Genomic DNA, 22,212 nt, shown 5'->3' with positions numbered 1-22,212 from the left:
AACAGAGCAAGGAAATTTTCACAGTATGTCTGATAATATTTTTTCTTCTATAGAAAGTCTTTTGTTTTATTTCAGCTAGAATAAAAGCAGTTTTAAATGTTTTAAACACCACCTTAAAGACAAAATTGTTAGCCCCTTTAAGCTATATTTTTTCAATAGTCTCCAGAAAACAACGTCATTATACTATACAATAACTTGCCTAATTCCCCTAACCTGCCTAGTTAACCAAATTAACCTAATTAAGCCTTTAAATGTCATTTTAAGCTGCATAGAATATCTAGTCAAATATTATTGACTGTCATCAGGGCAAAGGTAAAATAAATCAGTTATTAGAGATGAGTTATTAAAACTATTATGTTCAGAAATGTGCTGAAAAAAATCTTCTCTCCATTAAACTGAAATTGGGGGAAAAAATAAACAGGGGGCTAATAATTCTGACTTCAACTGTTCTGTATATAAAGAAACTGATTGTTATGTTTCTTTGTTTGTGAAAATGTGCAATGGTTGTCAAATGGTTGCTAAAACTTTCTATCATTTCTTCATGTATCTTTGAGCAGCGATACATTCCCTCTGTATCTTCTTTCTTCAAATCAATAATTTAGTCTGTTCTCTGCTTGGAGATGCACTGTTGACTAGTTCAGACAAAATGTCAGTTATATCTGATTCACACTCACCCAATAAGCAAACACCGAAAACTAGGCTTCGGGATGTGCAAAACAAAAACAAAAACAACAAAACAAATAGTATTTAGTGAGTATGTTATGATTTTAGTATCGACATGGTGTCTCAGTTTTTAGCACTGTTACCTCAGAGCAAGAAGGTCACTGGTTTGAGTCCCGGCTAGGTCAGTTGGCATTACTGTGTGGAGTTTGCATGTTCTCCCCGTGTTGGCGTGTGTTTCCTTCGGGTGCTTCGGCTAACAAACCATTAACTATGACTTTTAGCTAAAAAACAATCATAATCAGCGTCTTTTTAATACTTATTAAGCTAGTTAGGTTTAGGTATTGGGTAGAATTAGAAATGTAGAATAAGATCATACTCTATATGTACTAATAAATAATAATAGGCAGGTTAATAAGCCAGTAGTTAATAGTGAGAATTGATATTTAAATTAAAAATTGCCCAGATCTCTATATGAGAGGCTTCGTAATGTATTTCAAGTATGCATTTCTTTAGAACAGAAATTCTGATACTGTTACAAAATGAAATGACAATATGACACATCTCTACACACATGTTCTCTATTCGAATTCTCCTTATATTCTCAGGGGCAGAAAATAGCCTATTGGGTGACATGGTGAAGCGATTATGTAAGAAGCCTCGGGAACACGCAGCAATGAAAATATCACAAGATATACCATAGCTATGAACTGTTTAATAATGAAAGGCTCTGAAAGCTTGTGTTGTGTGTAATTCTGGGTCTGATCCAGCACTCGTCCAGCAGGTGAACACATCCAGTTGAAACAAACTCTCTGGGGTTTTAAAGGGGTCGAAAGCATTGAACAAAGTGAAGGCGTTTGCAGTCAGAGGCTGCTGGTGTTACGTCAGAATCCCCTGTCGATTTCTGTCTAAAATAAATCTTCAGTTCTAGGCACTTTTTCTGATGATTACATGAGCACTTTGTTTTAAAGCACATCTACCTTGACTAAGAATTTCAGCAATGAGATATAACCCTAACCTTAATTTGATATCTGATAAATGTGTTCTCATTGGGTTATTTGATTATCAGCTTTGTTAGCATTGCCGTATGAGCTAGTGCATTTATGTTTCTGTTTATTTTGATTGTTTCTGTTTTTCTGGGATGTACAGTAGAAGACAAAATTGTTTAATCTGGTAGATTTTCCTTCTGGAAAAAGTAAATTTTTTTAGTTTGTGTGGGAAACCATGTAAAAAAATTTAAAAGGTCAATATTATTGGTTACAGAACAAACCACAGTTGTCCAATGACTTGCGTGGTTAACCAAGTTAACCTAATTAGTTAAGCCTTAAAACTGCACTTTAAATTGAATATCTTACAAATAACATCATGTACTGGCATGAGGGCAAAAAAAAATGGATGTTATAAATAAGACTAATGTTACAAAATGTCTTGAGATAACCCTAGCCCTAACCCTGTTAATAGTCTTTGCCTCGGTTTCACAAACAAGGTTTAAGGCTAGTCAGGATTAAATTGCATGTTTGAGCTGTTTCAACTCAAAGTAACTTGCGGTGCGATGTCTTAAAATATGTGAGTGTCATTTTTTTGTCTCCTGGGCCCGGTTTTTCAAAAGGTTTAACCCGGATAAAATTGATCCAGATTTAGTAATCCTGTTTTTGCGATCCGTGATCACGTAATCCAGCTTACTTTTTGAGCCAGTTTTTCAAAGCAACATCGGATTGGATCAATCTGATCCGGATAGGAACTTTTCAGGATCACTAAATCTGGATAACCATGCAGTGCTCAAACAGCATAGGACATCACAATGTAGAACTATAGATATGTAAAGAGCAACAAGTAGTATAGCCAGCGTGGGGCCAATATAACTTTATTTTTATTTTAAATAAAAACTAAAGAAAATTTTATAATTATTAAAATAATAATAATAATAAATAATAAAAACAAGAAAAACCCCACCCCATCCTCTTTCAGCAGTCCGCTCATCTGAGACCTATAACACTGTACATTGAGGATATTTATAATAAGTTTCAAATATAGATGTAAATTAAAAAAAAAAGACTTAATGTCAAAAACTCCACAATAATTTCAGACTTCCTCATCTGATGTGGAGAGACCAGCTTGTCTGAGCGTAGCCTTTTGGAGGCGAATCTCAAGTCATTGGCCTTGGTTTGCTGCAGTTTGGTTAGAGTCGGTTGTTTCTCTGCCAGATGAAGCTGTGCTTCTGCCCTTTAAGTCTCTTTTTGCAATTGTTGAAAGTGATTTAAAAAATCAGCGATTGCCATTCTTTGCAATTTTTTTTTGTTATTCTGTAATCATTGCATGCATCACTAATAAATATTCTAAAAAGAAAAATATTTTCCATTGTGATGAATATATATATATCAATTAGTGACAGAATAAAATGTATTGTTTTTGGTCAGTTTTGACAGCTGTTTGGGGGATTATTTTATGAGGCCAAACTCGTTCTACTTTGCTGTAGGCCTATACTGAAAGGCTGAATACGTTAAAACCTATACTCACTATAGCCTGACAGATGAACAAATAAAATTAAAACCTTATGAATAAAAAGTATATCTCGTAAGATACTGCATGATCCAAAAATAGTATTATTTAATACATTTTTTAAGTTTTCATTACATTTCAGGCATGAAATCCACGCTAAATCCACCCTTGTGATGGGATCAGTTTAATCCAGGGTTTTTGGATCAAACTGATCTAGATCCTACAAAAAAGGTCTAAAAAACCCAAACTAAAGGTTTGATCCGGATCAAAACCAAGATTGGATTACGTGATCTAATCCGATTACTTAATCCGTTTTTTCATTTGAAAAACCCATTTTCAAGATTTGATCCAATCCCTTATCCAAAATCCTAGTGGATTACTTTTGAAAAACCGGGCCCAGGTGCACACCAGTAATATTTGTCTAAGGCCATTTTTATAAATGTGTCTTAAATAGCCTTATTTAACTAAGGCCTAGTCCTGGCTTAATCTAGTTGATTTTTTCTGGGATGTACAGTTGAAGACAAACTTGTTATATGTAGTATATTTTTCTTCTGGAAAAGGTTTATTTCTTTGAATTTGGCTGGGAAACAATGTAAAAACTGAAAAGGTCAATATTATTACCCCAACCCCTGTGTGACATCAGTATGACAGTAATGAGTTGTCCTCTCCTTTTTATCAGCACTTCACTCTGGAACTCTGGGATTTCTCCATTCACCATAGAGAAGCTTACAAATGCACACTAAGTCCCCTGTGCCAGTCAGTGGCTCTCGAGATGGACTTTTGTTGTTTTTGCAGTGGCGTGACAGCATTTTTGTTGCGATACCAATCCTACTGTACCTTTCGTGATTGATGATGAACGGGTGTGTTTTTAACTCACATGGATGTGTTTAATGAGGACGCAGTGGCTCCTGTTCTGTTAAGCTCTTTAAAAATAGCTCTTCATTATGAAGACGGCATCGTGTCAATACAAATACACACCTACAGTAGTGTTTGAAATAATTCCTGAGCTTAAATTCATGTTTGTTCAGGGTGAATCTCACAAAACCGGTCTGTCACATTAAATATTTGTCTGTTTATTTTCCCTGTATATTCAAGTCTTTTTATTTTTAATCACATTCAAAGAGTAGTATTTTAGTATTATATATATATATATATATATATATATATATATATATATATATATATATATATATATATATATATATATATATATATAAGTATATATATATACTTTTGTAGTATGTATTTATATTTTGAATTGACTTTTTTACATTTGTAAAATAAAAATAAATATTTAGTTTTTTGTGCTCACAGCAAGAATGTTGCTGGTTCGACCCCTGGCTGGGTCAGTTGGCATTTCTGTGTGGAGTTGTTCTCCTCGTGTTGGCATGGGTTTGGCGGGTGCTCTGGTTTTCCCCACAGTCTAAGCACTATAGGTGAACAGAACAAGCTAAATTTGCCCTAGTGTATGAGTGTGAATGAAAGAGTGTATGGATGTTTCTCAGTGATGGGTTGCAGCTGGAAGGGCATCCGCTGTGTAAAACATATGCTGGATAAGTTGGTGGTTCAGTCCGATTTGGCGACCTCTAATTAATATAGGGACTAAGCCGAAAGGAAAATGAATGAATGAATATATTTAGTATTTTTGAATGTTCTTGTAATTTTTCATCTTTTATATTGATTTGTTTGAGCAATTTCAATAATTTCATACTAATTTCAACATATTGAGTACTATATTCAGTACTAATTTTAGCATTTTCAGTACTAATTTCCGCATTTTCAGTACTAATTTTAGTACTAATTTCAGCATTTTCAGTGCTAATTTCAGCAATTTCAGTACTAATTTCAGTACTAATTTCAGCAATTTCTGTACTAATTTCAGCATTTTCAGTGCTAATTTCAGCATTTTCAGTACTAATTTCAGAACTAATTTCAGCATTTTCAGTACTAATTTCAGAACTAATTTCAGCATTTCAGTACTAATTTCAGTACTAGTTTCAGCATTTTCAGTACTAATTTCAGCAATTTCAGTACTAATTTCAGTACTAATTTCAGTACTGATTTCAGCAATTTTAGTACTAATTTCAGCAATTTCAGTACTAATTTCAGTACTAATTTCAGCAATTTCAGTGCTAATTTCAGCATTTTCAGTACTAATTTCAGCAATTTCAGTACTAATTTTAGCATTTTCAGTGCTATTTTCAGCAACTTTAGTACTAATTTCAGCATTTTCAGTAGTAATATTAGCAACATCAGTACACTTATATTTATTACAGTTAAATCCCAAGGCAAGATTTCTAATATTTATTATTTTAATAAGTTTTTCATCTAATATTTGTATTTTGTCTATTTTTGTTTTAATAACTAGATAATATTTTTGACAGTTTTAATGATAAAAATGAAGAAAAACAGACTTACATGTGAATTTGTCCTTCTAAATTTATATACGTTTTTCTACTTTTAATAAAAAGAAACTAAATTTTTTTTGCTTGAAATTTTTTTATGATATATTATATAAAAGAGAAGAACAATAAAAAGGGACAGCATTTTACTTATCCAAAATTATACAAAAGCAACATAAAAATGACAAAATAAAGTTTATTTTTGCAAACGTTGAGGTTAAATCAGACAGTGATATTCAATTTGCTCACTAATGTCAAATGTTCAAATACATTTATTGGCTTTAAAATAAAAATCTGGATCAAATGTCACAGAAAGTCTACAAACTTCTCTCTATAAACTTTTCTCTTTCTCTCCTCAGGAAACCCTTGTCCATACATTGTTGATGACCCCAATGAAGACACCATTAGCATTCTAGTGCGGCTCATCACAGAAAAGAAAGGTGTGTGGTGTCTGTTTTCCATATAATATGCCTTTCAGGTGTCTTAAGAATGCTTTTGTGAAGTTTCAGCCCTAAATACATAAGGGATCATGTTATAATACCATGCTTTAAATGCCCCTTTTTGGCTAGGTGCTGTTTTTGTGTGTGCCTCTTTAAATGTAAATGAGTTTCTGCTTCCACCGCCTTTCCAGAAGAAGGAGGAGCTTTTACAGCTTTTGCCTCAGTTGCTCCATCAACAACAAATAAAATCTGTATCATTTCTAAAGTCGTGTCAGTTTAGAATTATGATTTATAAATATGGTTTTGCCTATGTTATTAAAAAGTTGCCATCCACTGCCAGCATTTTGTAAGATTTTTACTTACATTTTGATTGCCCTCAGAATCTTTTCGGCTAGGAATATATGACCATATATACAGCTGAAGTCAAAGTTATTCACCCTCCTGACAATTTTTACTTAAAATATTTCCCAAATTATGTTTCAATAGAGGAGGGAATTTTCACAGTATTTCCTATAATATTTTTTTTTCTTTTGGAGAAAGTCTTATTTGTTTTATTTCGGCTAGAATGAGAGCAGTTTTTAATTTTTTAAAACCATTTTAAGCTCCATATTATTAGCCCTCTTAAGCAATATTTTATTTGATTGTCTACACAACAAATCTTCAAAATACAATGACTTGCCTAATTGCTCTAACTTGCCTAATTAACCTAGTTAAGCCTTTAAATGTCACTTTAAGGTGCACACTACACTGTAAAACAGTGAAAACAACTTAATGAAATAAGTTACTTTAACTTTTAATTTTCTTAAAAGTTACTTTGACTTAATTTAAAAGAGTTATGGTAATCCATAAAATAATTTGATTAAGCAGAGCTCAAACCTAATGAGTTATGAAATAAGTAATTACATTTTTTTGTTAACTCTAATGCTAGAAGCAATACTAAACCATTTAAGCAGCTACGTAGTTGTAACTGAACTCAAACCGATTTTATAACTGAACTTAAAATGTTTGAGTTACTATTACTCTAAAGGTTTGATGATATCTGCACAAATAATATATGTGTGCATGACTCAATATTTAAATAGGTTTACAGTACTTAAAGCATTTTGTTTCAAAACCTAAATGGTTAGCCGCAGTTGGTTTCCTCAAAGCATTTGAGTTACCTTAACTTATTGGGTTTTATCTTGTAGTGTCTTGAAAAATATCTAGTTAAGTGTTATGTACTCTCATCATAGCAAAGATAAAAGAAATCAGTTATTAGAAACGAGTTATTAAAACTATTATGTTTAGAAATGTGTCTTTTTTGTGTTAAACAGAAATTAAGGGAAAATACAGGGTGGCTAATAATTCTGACTTAGCTGTATAATATGACAATACAGTATTATAAGAATTCAAGATGTAACACATAATTCCCTATGAAGTGACTTTACAGATCTTTTTTCATGCTCAAACGGCAACTTTACTCTTTAAATAAGGTTGGAAGTGTTAAAAGCACAATATGGCTTCTTTAATGCTTCTTAATGTGTGTGTAACAGAAAATGCAGCTGCTCTGGAAGAGCTTCTGCAGGAATATGAGGACAAGCAGATGGCCCTTAACAAGAGCTCATCCATTAAGTAAGAACACACACAAACAGATGCACACACATGATGCCAAAAATCACAAACAACATAGGATACAAAATAAAGACAAAATACTGTACACATTAATGCATTTTTGTTCTTGTAACAATTATATTTTTAAGCAGTTTCCTTCATATTACACAGAACAGGTTTTTCAGGAGTCCATTTTTCTCTGGAACTCACTTGTAACAAACACATAAGAACCCAACTGTGGTTTATTTCCTTATGTGTTTGTTTGTTTTTTGTCAGGAATACTCCATATATGTTTCACAATAGTGAGTTCTGGAGAATAAAAGGCTGTAGGCATTTTAGGTAAACTTCTGATAAGATGTGTGAGCCGTGACTCATGTTTTAACGGTTACAATTTTATTCTCGTAATTCTGTTTAAACCTTCCTGTATGTTGTTCCCACGGAAATTACCAAGAAATGTGTTATTTGCATTTAATTGTTGGATAGTGGAGTGCAAGAGTGTATGGATGTTTCCCAGTACTGGGTTGTGCTAAAGAGCATCCGCTACTTGAATCATATGCTGGATAAGTTGGCGGTTCATTCCGCTGTGGTGACCCCTGATAAATTAAGGGAGAATAAGCTGAAGGAAAATGAATGAATGTTAGGTAGAAAAAAAGTTTGCCCACTGTGCTCAAATATTCTCTTTATGAATAATATCAATTACTGTAAGTCATTACTAAACAAGATAAGTGTGTAAATTTTTAGGATAAGAAGTTTGATTTTGGATTAAAAAGGTAGTTTTTTCTTTACTCACCCACAGATCATCAAATATATAGGTGATTTTTTTCAGTAGAACAATCTAAAAAACTTGCACAAAGTGTTTTTAAAGGTATGATTACAATTGGAATGACATGCTCTTTTTCAAGCAGCACTAGTTTACAGCATTGATAATAATAAGAAATCTTTCTTAAGTGTTAAATCAACATACTATAAAGCATCTTGAGACACTAAAATAATAATGCTATGAAGTAATGATGTAAAAAATTCAACTTTTAGCAACAGGAATACATTTAATTTTAAAATATATTCAAACACAACACAGTTCTTTTAAAGTGTGATAATATTTAATAACAATATTCCTCTTTTTACTGTATTTTTTTATCAAATAAGTCTGTGCCTCTGTCTGTGAACATAAAAGTATTCCTTTCAATAAGAACATCATAAGAAATAACAGTGTGGAGTTCATGAAATGATCAACGTTTCTTCTTGAATTGTTGCATGAGTCTTCTTTATCCATAATGCATTTTATGATTGTTCACTTGTTGACTGAAGCTCTTAGAGAAATTCCCAAGTGTAAAAAAGGAAGCGTTCTTCTGTTTGCTCAGATAAAGGTGCAGCTTTTAACTGCGTTATGAACAGGCCCGGATTGGCCAATTGGGAGGACTGGGAGAGTTCCCGGTGGGTCGGTCCGTTTTTTTGGCCGCGAGGGCCTGTGTTTCTAGCTGCTTGCACTCTCAGCAGTTGCACTTTTTTTTTCATGTATTTTTTTATTTGACTATAGCCTCACTCTTTTTATTTATTATTTTGCCGCAGCTCCGCTCTTCTTATTTATTGTCTCGCAGCCCCATGAGCAAAATGCAGCCTGCAGGTTAATGATGATGTAACTATCATTCCGGCCACACAGGCGTAACAGCGCCATTGTGGTCCAGTGGTCAGCACGTTGCGTTACGACGTCGTCGATCCGTGTTCAATCCTCTCCTGAGGAATTTTTTTATTTTTTTTTTATTTTTATTGTTAAGACATAAAACTGTAAGGTTGTCGAACATTTAGGGCCCTATCATATACCCGGAGCAATGGCACAAGGCATGGCGCAGTACTTGTTTGCTAGTTTCAGCTTGGCGTTAGAGTCATTTTGAGGCGTTACGCTACGCTCTTTAATTAGCAAATGCATTAGCGCTCATATGTGCGCCCATAGGCGTTCTGGTCTAAAAAGGAAGGTGTTCTGAGGCGCACTGCTGGCGCGTTGCTATTTTGAGAAACTATAATAGATTTTTCATTAGACCAAAACAAACCCGGTCTAAACTCCAGCGCAGAGTTGCGCCTCGCTTACGCACTGCTTAATAGCCTACACACAAGATGTAGAGCAATACGCAAATATCTTTACATATGAAAAAATTAAAATATTAAGGATATATATAGGATATAATAAGAATAGATATAGCATATAAATATAAAGGATTAAAATATTACAAAACATATTATTTTTAGCCTACATGAATATGAAAACCACTGCATTGAATCTTTCTTCATCTCGGGAGGCTTTTTCAGTTCATTCATAACAATTTGCTTTTGTATAATGTTATTATTATTAGCAGGATTATTTATTATATCCATATTTATATTTGTTTTATTAAAAACAAGCTTAGATTTGCCCACCTGTCAGGTTTTAGACCATATGGGGCACAGCATGTGTTTTAGGATATAACTCAGGTTTTTGAGCACACTTCATTATTATTGTTCATTTATTCGTTTTCTGGAAATTAGAACTGAGTTTAGAAATAGTTTTGAAACGAATATTTGCGCTTAACAAACGGAATTAATTATTTATAGACTAATTGATGTCTGTGCGTAAAGGTTTCCCTATGCAAGAGCGAAAGTGAAAGTAGATCCATTATCTCTCATTCTCGCGCAGTAGATGCTCTGTTTAACTGTTTTCTGTAAAAAAAAAAAAAATTGTTAACTGTTTGCTTGTGAAATGCTCAGTTTTTCCACTTAGACTTACTTTGCGTCCTGTAAATAGCGAATGCGCTCTTGGCGCGATGCAGCTGGCTCTAAAAGGGAATGGGAGATGAGACTCTGATTGGTTTATTCTCAAAACACACCTATAACTCATTAAGAAAATAAACTCAACCCTTTTAAACCATGCGCCATGGCGCAAAGCGGAATTTCCCGTCCTTAAATTAGCAAATATGGATTCTGACAAGCCCTGAAAGCGTTTGCGCCCTGCGCTTTCTGTTTTGTGCATGGACCGTCAAAATAGAGCCCTTAAAGTTCTAAAGCAGCTGTTATCTTGAAAAAGACGTGATTATAATAATTAACATTATAATTAATTATTAACTTATTTTAATATAGTCAGTCATAAACTAAGGTGGGCCAGTCTAATGCTTGAAACTCCAGGGCTGAAAAGGAGTCCCACTCCGGCCCTGGTTATGAAGAATCAATGTAGTGTTAGAAAAGCTGAGAGAGAGAGAGATTGTGGCTGTGTTAATTAGGTTGCATCTGGTTTGCGGCGATGACAAGCTTATAAATCATCATGAAGGAAGTGCGGGTTTATTTTCCCACCGCCGTAAGGTCAAGGCTCTTTAAATACAATGGAAGGCGATACACAGGTGTCATATTATGGCTGTTTACAAGATGTAATAAAGCTCTTAGGAACTCAAAACACAACACAGATTTATTTATTTATTACACTATGCTAAAATGCATTCTTTTGGGTGTAGGCAAAAACATACTGTATCTTTAAATGCAAATGAACAGAAAAGTGGGCCGAGTTTTTACAGCTTGTGCCTCAGTGTCTCCAGCGCCAATAAATAAAAACAATTGACCCTTCGCTAAGCCACACCTGAAAACCGCCACACAACAATCGTGGCTCAACAACCATAGCTTGCGTGCAGGAGGTCTGTCAAGTTTTCGAGTGAGGGAAACAAGCCAAAGCGTGGTGTATATGGATTGTGCAAATCTGACCATTTGAGAAAGAAGGAGCTTTGATACTCTGAGGAAGAATGTCTGAGTGCATCAGTTACGTCAAGTTTACACTTTTTTTCTTGTGCTTGTATGTTAAAACGGCCCTCCTGTGGTCGTGGTATGTGACAGACCCTGCTTCACATCTCTTATGCCGAGTTCAGACTGCATGATTTTCAAAGTAGTCGTCTCACAGATGTTTTCACACTGCATGACTATCTGGGCAAGCATTTCGTCGCTGCTTTGTTTACACTGCAAGATGGATCGGCGACAGGGACTTTCACATTGCATGATTTTATTATTGGAAGAATCGCCGAAAACTTAGTCCAAACTACGTCTCACAGCCAAAAACACGTCGTATATCTTTTGTTATTAACTACATAATGAGAAAGAAGCCTTTAATGGGGTAGAACTTGTACATATTTGCTCACCTGGGTTTAAAGGGAATTAGCCATTTCTCCTCAACATTGATAATAAACTAATTTCTTTGAAACGTCAAACAGACACGGTTGCTCCTGAGTCCTGTCAAACCTCCACTAGTTTTTCCTCCATTTCATGGGTCCAAATAAACCGAAAAATGAGCGCTTTTAACTTCTCCCCCAGCCTCCCGCTGGCCTGCAGCAGGTATACACACACACGCACACACAAGTGAAAGCTGCTCTCTCATTGGCTGTAGGCGATCGCTGATGTTATTTTCAGTCAAAACTCAATTCACACGGCAGGATTTGAATCGCCGACAGCTCCAGATATTCAGCATGCCAAATATCTCACAGGCATCGGCGACTCATCAGCGATTCTCTCAGATCGCGTCTTTGATAGTTCATACTGTGTGATTGTCACTCACGTGCACGAGCAGCGATTTGCCTGTGATTTCAGGCATTTGTCGGCGATTTCTCAAAACCTGTCGGCGAGCCAAAATCGGGGCTAAAATCACGCAGTCTGAACTAGGCATTACAATCACAGTTGTACAGTGGCCACTCCTGAACATGCTGGCTCAGTTGTCCGTCGTGCTGCCATCATCAGTGCCTGCTGAAATAACAATATGTGCTGGCTGCTTAGTTTAGGAGATCCTTTAATTCAGGATCTACTCTGCCTGCCAAGAGTGCTGCATTATACAGCTGCCGTGAGCTCTGACATCATCACTGTGGAACTCTGGGATGGGGCGGCTGAATATCACGGCTCCTCTAATGTGTGGTTCATGTGTGTTGTGTCAAGAGAACGAAATGAGAAATAATAAGAAGTTGTTTTAAAGGAACACTCCACTTTTCATTGAAAATCAACTGAACTAAGTCTATTAGATTATTTGGGGAGTTATATAACAGTGGTTTGTCCTGTAGACAATCGAGAAAAAAAAATATTGCTGATAATATTAACTATACACACCATCTGTGTGTGTGTGTGTGTGTTTCTCTTTCAGGTTTCCGGGTCTTCCTCATTTCTCTCAGTTTCGTTCTCTGCCGAGGCTGTGTACACACCAGCATCATTTGCACACTATAAACGGCCTGGCCTCGCGCTCCGGTGTCTGCTGTTCCCGCTGCAGTCAGAAGAAATGGCCCGAGCTGCTGCTGCCGGCGCTGGCACTGCCCACCGATATGCACAAGAGCCCCACTAACATGGTCAAAGCACCTGAGGTCACCATACTGTCTGTGGGAAGGTGAGGAAAAAAATATATATATAAAGAAATATACGTAATATGAGTTGTATGGCTGGATTTAAACCTAAATGTGTGTGTGTGTGTATATATATATATATATATATATATATATATATATATATATATATATATATATATATATATATATATATATATATATATATATATGTATGTAAATGTATGTTCTCATTTTCATATGAAACATAGAAACACCTACAAACAAATTCAAACCTAAAAGTTTAAATGTTAATTCTTATTTGTACCATTTCATATGGTGGTATTGCTTTTGTTACACAAATAAGGTACTACCAGCATTATTATTATTTATATTTTATCATTTATATTCAATTATAGCGTTTATTAATTTCTGACTTGGCTTTATTTGTGTATATATACTCACAGGCCACTTTATTAGGTACACCTTACAAGTACCGGGTTGGACAACTCTTTTGCTTTCAGAACTGTCTTAATTCTTCATGGCATATAGGTCAACAAGCAACAAGGTACTGGAATTATTCCTCAGAGATTTTGCTCCATATTGACATGATAGCATCACGCAGTTGCTGCAGATTTATCAGCTGCACATTCATGATGTGAAACTCCCGTTCCACCACATTCCAAAGGTGCTCTATTGGATTGAGACCTGGTGACTATTGAGGCCATTTAAGTACAGTGAACTCATTGTCATGTTCAAGAAACCAGTCTAAAATGATTCACGCTTTATTCTGATCCTACAATCCAAATGTTTCAGCAGAATTGGAGACTCATCAGAGCAGGCAACGTTTCTCCAATCTTCTATTGTCCAGTTTTGGTGAGCCTGTGTGAATTGTAGCCTCAGTTTCCTATTCTTAGCTCACAGGAGTGGCACCCGGTGTGGTCTTCTGCTGCTGTAGCCCATCCGCCTCAAAGTTGGACGAGTTGTGTGTTCACAGATGCTCTTCTGCAGACTTCAGTTGTATCGAGTGCTTATTTGAGTTACTGTTGCCTTTCTATCAGCTGGAACCAGTCTGGCCATTCTCCTCTGACCTCTGGCATCAACAAAGCATTTGCACCCACGGAACTGCCGCTCACTGGATATTTCCTCTTTTTCAGACCGTTCTCTGTAAACCCTAGAGATGGTTGTGCGTGAAAATCCCAGTAGATCAGCAGTTTCTGAAATACTCAGACCATGTCTGGCACCAACAACCATGGGACATTCAAAGTCACTTAAATCACATTTCTTCCCCATTCTGATGCTCAGTTTAAACTGCAGCAGATCATCTTGACCATGTCTACATGTCTGAATGCATTGAGTTGCTGCCATGTGATTGGCTGATTAGAAATTGAGTTAACAAGCTGTTGCCCAGATGTACCTAATAAAGTGGCCGGTGGGTGTATGTATATATATATATATATATATATATATATATATATATATATATAATTAATTTGATCTATTTTATTCTTTTATTTCAATTACAATTTCACAATACTTTATTTAAATTAAAATAGTGTTAAAAATTGTATAGTGTTAAAATTTTAGTAGTGTGAAGTTTTAGTTAATGTATAGAAATGTAGCTATTATTTTCATTTAGTCATTAATTTGTTTATTTATGCAATTTTAGCTTTATTTCAGTGTCAGAAAAAAATTGCTTAACAATAAACACTCAATCCCAGTTGCAATCCAAAATAGCAGGATAAAGAAATAATATTGACCAAAACAAAGGTTTTGGAAGAAACCAATAAATCCTAATGACTGAATGAATCCGGTGTTTATTCACGTTTGATTCTCTCACACACACCCAGTCATGCTCACAGTGACACATCAGGCCTGTAGACTCACTCACTGATGCTCAGTGTTATCCCTGTGTGTGAACGGCAGGTTCCAGGTGGCTCAGATCCCAGAAATGAAGTCATCTTTAAAGGAAGCGCCTCAGCCTGAATCAAGCGACACCGACTCTATGGACAGCAGTCAGACGGAGCCGGCGGAGGAGCGATCGCTGCTGGGAGTGTCCTCATCCTCTAACTCCGCCTCCGCAAAGGCAAGACAGGAAGTGAGTGACTACACATATTCCTCCGAGCATGTTTTTTTATATATAATACATCCTTTTGACTGGAATTTGGGTTTCCTCTTCCTCCTCTTTCTGTCCTTGATGTTCATAAAGCCGTGCATAAAAATCCCCACAGGAAGTCTTGCATTTGTCATCAGTACTTGAATGGGAAACACTCCGTATAATGGCAGGGTTCAACTCTAAGGATTTTTTCTACTAGCACAATCGGGCCAGTGATTCAAATTTTTACTTCCCCTGTCAAAATTTTCATTGGTCCTACCAAAAAAATATAGCCGGTAATATATATGTATATATATTACAGGCTACCGGTCAAAAGTTTGGGGTCAGTTTTATTAATTTTTTTATGTTTTTTTTTTCTTTTTTAAAGAAAACAATTCTGTTCATCAAGGCGGCATTTATTAAATGTTAAAAAAAAAAAATTTGGTAATTGTTTATTCACATTTTGAGTAACTGCTTTCTTATTGTTTGTTGTTTCAAATGCAATTATTACTCCAGCCATTATTGCTTGTATTACTATTATCATTAATAATAACAATAATAATAATAATATAAAAAAATAACAACAACAATAATAATAATAACAATAATAATAATAATAATAATAATAATAATAATAATAAAACAATAACAATATTAATAATAATCATCACAAATAATAATAATATTATTAATAATAATAATAACAATAATAATATTAGGCGAGGCAGTGGCGCAGTAGGTAGTGCTGTCGCCTCACAGCAAGAAGGTCGCTGGTTCGAACTTGGGCTCAGTTGGCGTTTCTGTGTGGAGTTTGCATGTTCTCCATACGTTCGCGTGGGTTTCCTCCGGGTGCTCCGGTTTCCCCCACAGTCCAAAGACATGCGGTACAGGTGAATTGGGTAGGCTAAATTGTCCGTAGTGTATGAGTGTGTGTGTGTGTGTGTGTGAATGTGTGTGTGTGGATGTTTCCCAGAGATGGGTTGCGGCCGGAAGGGCATCCACTGCGTAAAAAAAAACTTGTGCATAAGTTGGCGGTTCATTCCACTGTGGCGACCCCGGATTAATAAAGGGACTAAGCCGACAAGAAAATAAATGAATGAATGAATGAATGAATGAATATTATTATCTTTATTTTATTATTATTATTAATAACAATTGCAACAACAATAACAATAACATTAAAAATAATTAATATTAGAGTGATTTCTGAAGGATCATGTGACTCTGAAGACTGGAGTAATGAAGCTGAAATTAATCTTTAAAAAATCACTGGAATAAATGAATAAATTAAATTATAAACTACTTTTGAACAGTTATTTTATAGTGCAATAATATTTCACAGTTTTTACAATTTGTTCTATATTTTTGATCAAATAATTGCAGCCTTGGTGAGCAGGAGAAGGTTATTTTAAAACCTTTACAAATCCCACTGACGCCAAACATTTGGCCAGTTGTGTATAGATTATTTTATAAGTACAAAATGTGCACCAAATTTAAATCAGAGAGGTCAGACTTTCTCATACAGAGTCTCATTTCAGTTGTCAAGTTTTGTGAAAATCTATCTATTAAATTAATCAATCTTTGGAAAAGAAACGTTGGCCTATTCTAGGCTTAAATTATAGAGAGAAATACCAGATGAAGCGAGACTACATCAGATCATGAAGCAGATCAATGTGGATCTTTCTTTTAAGGCTGTCAGTGCAGAGATGAACAAAACAACAGGCCTAACACAACATATTATAAGATTAAAATATGGAAGAACTCTCAGATGGTAACTTCGGTCAATTGTCCTAATGCAGGGGTCATAAATCCTGGTCCTGGAGGGCCGGTGTCCCTGCAGGGTTTAGCTCCATCTTGCCTCAACACACCTGCCTGGATGTTTCAAGTATACCATGTAAGACCTTGATTAGCTTGTTCAGGTGTGTTTGATTAGGGTTGGAGATAAAATCTGCAGGACACCGGCCCTCCAGGAACAAGTTTGGTGACCACTGTCCTAATGGATAAACAGCTCTCGATAATATTTTGCACATTTACCATTAGGAATGACTTCCGGCCCTACTCCTCATTCTCCTTCATATAGCCTTATACATGGCTATTACTGTACAAAACCACATAACACTGTGATGTAGCCTGGTAAGGTAGTTCGTTGGATCGTATTGCTTTCTCACTACTATCAATCCGTTCCATAGTTCAATCGAGCAGAGACCATCTCATTCAGGCGATCTCAGATGGATTGATTTAGCACGAATTCGAGGGCTCAGTGATTAGCATTGCTGCCTCCCAGCAAGAAGGTTGCCGATTTTAGTCTCGGTTGGGTCAGTTGGCATTTCTGTGTGGAGTTTGCATGTTCTCCTCGTGTTGGCATGGGTTTCCTCCAGGTGCTCCGCTTTCCCCCGCAGTCCAAACACACGCGCTATAGGTGAATCAAATAAACTAAATTGGCCATAGTGTATGAGTTTGTGTTTGAATGTGAGAGTGTATGGGTGTTTCCCAGTACTGGGTTGCAGCTGGAAGGGCATCCGCTGCATAAAACATATGCTGGATAAGTTGGCGGGACATTCCGCTGTGGAGACCCCTAATAAATAAAGGGACAAAGCTAAAGGAAAATGAATAAAATAATTTAATATCAGTTTTTATTTGAATAATAAGTCAATATATTGATGTCTATGACTTCTTTGACTTATTTTACTAGCCCATTTTCCTGTAGTGTTTTGCTTTAATCAGAATAGTAGCTAAATTTTGGTTAAATGGCGCTCAGTGTTTGTTTCCTGACACAACAGTTTGACGTCTTACATAAGTATTTTAGTGGCGGTGGACTAAAGGCTTCACATTGACTATCAATAGCTGCTGGGATTTACAGAAATGCCTCAAGGCTTCGCTTCATGATTTATTTTCCAGCTGCTCTTGACATTTAACCCTTTGTGGCCTTGTGGCGTCTATACATGACACACAGAACAATCCTGCATAATTTAAATGTTTCCTAATGTCTTATGGGTTTTGTTCTATTTAAACCCAGTTTTACTTTTATTTATTATTAATTATTAATTAATGATGTGATTAATAGGGCAAAACAGAAAAATTATTGAAGATCAACATGTTCAGAAACGTGATTCATTTATTGTACAGAGGAATTTTTTGCTGTTTAAAATAACTGTTATCTAAATATTTTAATATTTCTTTTATTCATTCATTTTCCTCAGCTTAGTCTTAACTTATCCAGCATGCTTTACGCAGCCGATGCCCATTCAGCTGCAATCCAGTACTGGGAAACTCCATACAGAAATGCCAACTGACCCAGCCGGGACTCGAACCAGTGACTTTTTTTACTGTGAGGCGACAGTGCTAACCACTGAGCTACCTTGTCGTCCCTTCAAAATATAATTTAAATTATAATTTATTCATATGTTTTAAAGCAGAATTTACTGACTTACAAAATCATATTTCAGTATCCGTATTTATAGTAAAGTGTATTTATTTAGTATCATATTTATTTAAAATATAGTTTGTTTGTAATGCTAAAATAATTGTGATATAATGTCACTTATGATCAGTTATTGCTAAATAAAATTATTAATTTTGTTTAAAAAATGTAAAGTGCTACACTTTTGCACAGTAGTTTAAGTGCAAAAATGCAATTGACAGTTTACATATAATATATATACAGTTGAAGTCAGAATTATTAGCCCCCCTTTGATTTTTACTTCTCTTAATATTTCCCAAATGATGTTTAACAGAGCAAGGAAATTTTCACAGTATGTCTGATAATATTTTTTCTTCTAGAGAAAGTCTTTTTTGTTTTATTTTGCCTAGAATAAAAGCAGTTTTTAATTTATTAAACACCATTTTAAGGTTAAAATTATTAGCCCCTTTAAGCTATATGTTTTTTCGAGAGTCTACAGAACAAACCATCATTATACAATAACCTGACTAATTCCCCTAACCTGCCTAGTTACCCTAATTAACCTAGTTAAATCTGTAAATGTCACTTTAAGCTGTATAGAAGTGTCTTGAAGAATATCAAGTCAAATATTATTTGCTGTCATCATGGCAAAAATAAAATAAATCAGTTATTAGAGATGAGTTATTAAAACTATTATTAGATTATGATTAGAAATGTGGGCTAATAATTCTGAGTTCAACTGTATGTATATATATATATATATATATATATATATATATATATATATATATATATATATATATATATATATATATATATTAGGGATGTAACGGTATTGTAAATACCGTCATACCACAATATTAAATTTTTTCGATATTACCGAAGTCGCATGACTCGGTAAAACTATAGATCTTCAGAGAAAATTTGCTCAGGCGAATGAAGCGAACGGGAGGTAGCTGAAACTTCATTTCCCATCAGCCCCGGCGTGGCCATAATCCTTTGCGGTCTGTTGTCGCTACAGATCCAGTAATGCGGAAATGGAGTGTGCTGCTAGTAGCGGAGATGAAAAAAAGATGGAAATGATCGAACCTAAAGCGGGTGTTGTCGCCGCGCGCGTGCTGAATAGCGGTGCTGTCGCGCGCGTTCTGATCAGCTGTGTTGTGGCGCGCGTATTGTAAAGCGCCGAGGGGGGGGGGTTGAGCGCGCATACCAAGAGAGGTGTTGTCGCGCGCCTACTGAAGGGCTGGACTGGACGGAGGTTGTGTCGCGTCGCGGGGGCACTTTTGATCGTTTTGGAAGGGCATTTTCTATCCAAGACTAAAAAGGGCATGTGCACTGCACAGGTTGAGCCCTATGTGTGCACGTGCCTGCAAGTTGGGGAATACGACTAATAACAGTCATGGGGACTGCAGAAACACAGCACTGTTCAGATTGATGCAGACATTGACTTGTACCGCAAAGAGACCTCTATCTCACTCATGGTTTGTCCTCATGTGGGGGAAAGACAGTGCACAACGTTACCCCACTGCTGTCAACATGGGCCAAGTCTCTCTGTCCCAGAAACCTCAGTCCCAAATGAGAGGGTTTTTTCTGTTGCAGGGGACATTGTAAATACCCAGAGATACCAGCTTTTACCAGATTATAATTATATGATAATTTTTCTTTAAACCCATCTCTATTTAAGTGAGTGATTAAATGTTGAATGTGATGAGTTTTCAACAATACTAAATTGAAACTTTATTTTTTTACATGGTTTAATAATTTTTTGTTATTAAAATTGAAGTTCCTGTTTCAAAGCTAACAGATAGATGGCTAATTTGTATGTCATTGACACTTTTGGCACTTTTTTGGAGTATTTTCAAAAGTTTTTTTTTTCCTGTAAATGATTCAATAAATACCGTACCGTGACATTCATACCGAGGTATTACCGAACCGTGAAATTCTGATACCGTTACATCCCTAATATATATATATATATATATATATATATATATATATATATATATATATATATATATATAATATAATATAATATAGGGTGACGCAGTTGCGCAGTGCGTAGTGACAAAGAAAAGAAAGTAGCTTCCCGAGCCTTGGCTGGGTCAGTTGGCGTTTCTGTGTGGAGTTTGCATGTTCTCCCTGCGTTCGCGTGGGTTTCCTGCGGGTGCTCCGGTTTCCCCTACAGTCCAAAGACATGCGGTACGGGTGAATTGGGTAGGCTAAATTGTCCGTAGTGTATGAGTGTGTGTGGATGTTTCCCAGAGATGCGTTGCGGCTGGAAGGGCATCCGCTGCATAAAAACACGTGTTGGATAAGTTGGCGGTTCATTCCGCTGTGGCGAACCCGGATTAATAAAGGTACTAAGCTGACAAGAAAATTAATGAATGAATGAATAATATAATATAATATAATATAACATAATATAACATAATATAACATAATATAACAATATCATATGATATGACATAATATAATATAATATAACATTAAATAACATAATATAATTCAATAAAATATAATATAATGTAATAAAATATAATATAATATAATTTGATATAACACATTATCTTATAATATAACATAACATAATATTACTTTAAATATACTTAATATTATAATATTACTTAATCAGTAATTTGGTCCATAGAGGAAATATTTTAAGTTTATTAATTAAATGTGAGCCTGTGTTTTTGTTTTGGGTTTTTTTTTTTCCTCTCAATTTCTATCCTCTTCCTGTCAGCGCTGGAGTCATTTTTTCCACTGCTTCACTTCATGTCAACCCAGTCAGGATGAAATGACTATTATTCAGCGCCCTCTAGTGGCTATAAAACGCTTTTACATTATTTTGTTCAACAACTTTCTGTGTAGACCTTCATAATCAATGACTCCACTCTTTCTCTTCTCTCTTTCTCAGCTGAACTTATGACCGGTTTATCAGAGCACATCCACTGACAAGACGGACCTTCGTGCGGATGACATCATCAGAAGGTGACCAATCAGGCCAGAGATGTGATGTGATGTCAGTATTCAAGACCTGGAGGAGCTTTGAACTCGTATTTATTGCTTAAGTCATAGAACTATTTTATTCAAAAGGATAAGCAGATAGCATGGGTGCTTCCATAAGACACTACAAAGGGGTTTAGTGCCCTCTACTGCTGATCGACACACTGCACAATCAAAAACAGCACTCAGAACAAGCGGCTGCGTCCCAAATCATACTTTCAACACTAGATAGTGGGTGAAAAAACTGACTGGAGTGAATTTGAGTTTACAGTATAAGTACACTAGAGGCTGGGGAAATCGTTTTAACATAAGGACCTGCTCAAGAGAGTCTGCAGTTTTGGACACAGCCATTCTCTCCGTTTAAAAAAAAATATTCAGAAGTATTATTGCAAACTAGTTTGATTTACATCTCTTACTTTTTATTATTATTATTATTATTTTTATTGTAGTTTTGTGTTTTAGTATTTAAAGTTTTTAATGAGTTGAAAATGTACAGTCATGCTCAAAACGTTTGCACCTTGTTTTGTTATGAATTATGAATAAAAGTAAACATGCAAAAATAATATGCAGTTGTCAATTCATTTTATGTTAAATGTATTAATTATTTATATAGAATTATTTTTATATATATAAAGTCTTATCGATTATCCAAGTAATACAATTTTTTCCAACTGCTTACACACATTTCAAAACTCTACACACAATTCCCAAAACTGCACACACAAAGTGCAAAACGCCTCACATCTGCTTCAAAATGTCAGACTGCATTCAAAATGTCATACACACACTTCAGAATAAAGCATCTGCATCAAACGGC

General features: G+C 35.4%; 1 protein-coding gene across 3 annotated transcripts in view; it reads left to right on the top strand.

Annotated features, from left to right (window-relative positions):
* Positions 1–21,955, top strand: part of relt (RELT TNF receptor) — a 65,649-nt gene extending 43,694 nt beyond the window's left edge. For 2 of the 3 annotated variants that reach the window (NM_207073.2, XM_087291836.1), the window contains 5 exons: positions 5,921–6,001; positions 7,534–7,612; positions 12,726–12,962; positions 14,824–14,995; positions 21,307–21,955. In NM_207073.2, coding sequence (NP_996956.2) covers positions 5,921–6,001; positions 7,534–7,612; positions 12,726–12,962; positions 14,824–14,995; positions 21,307–21,318 — 581 coding nt within the window. In that variant the 3' untranslated portion in view covers positions 21,319–21,955. Of the gene's footprint in view, positions 1–5,920; positions 6,002–7,533; positions 9,399–10,618; positions 12,674–12,725; positions 12,963–14,823; positions 14,996–21,306 lie in introns of those variants that run through there. The other variant, XR_015514232.1, reaches the window with a different exon arrangement.
* The last annotated feature ends 257 nt before the right edge of the window (positions 21,956–22,212 follow it).

The sequence above is a fragment of the Danio rerio genome, chromosome 18 (genome assembly GCF_052040795.2).
Source record: "Danio rerio strain M-AB ecotype USA chromosome 18, GRCz13ab, whole genome shotgun sequence".
In the NCBI taxonomy this organism is placed as follows: Eukaryota; Metazoa; Chordata; class Actinopteri; order Cypriniformes; family Danionidae; genus Danio; species Danio rerio.
Note: the sequence above shows the minus strand (reverse complement) of the source record. Positions and strands in the feature narration are given on the sequence as shown.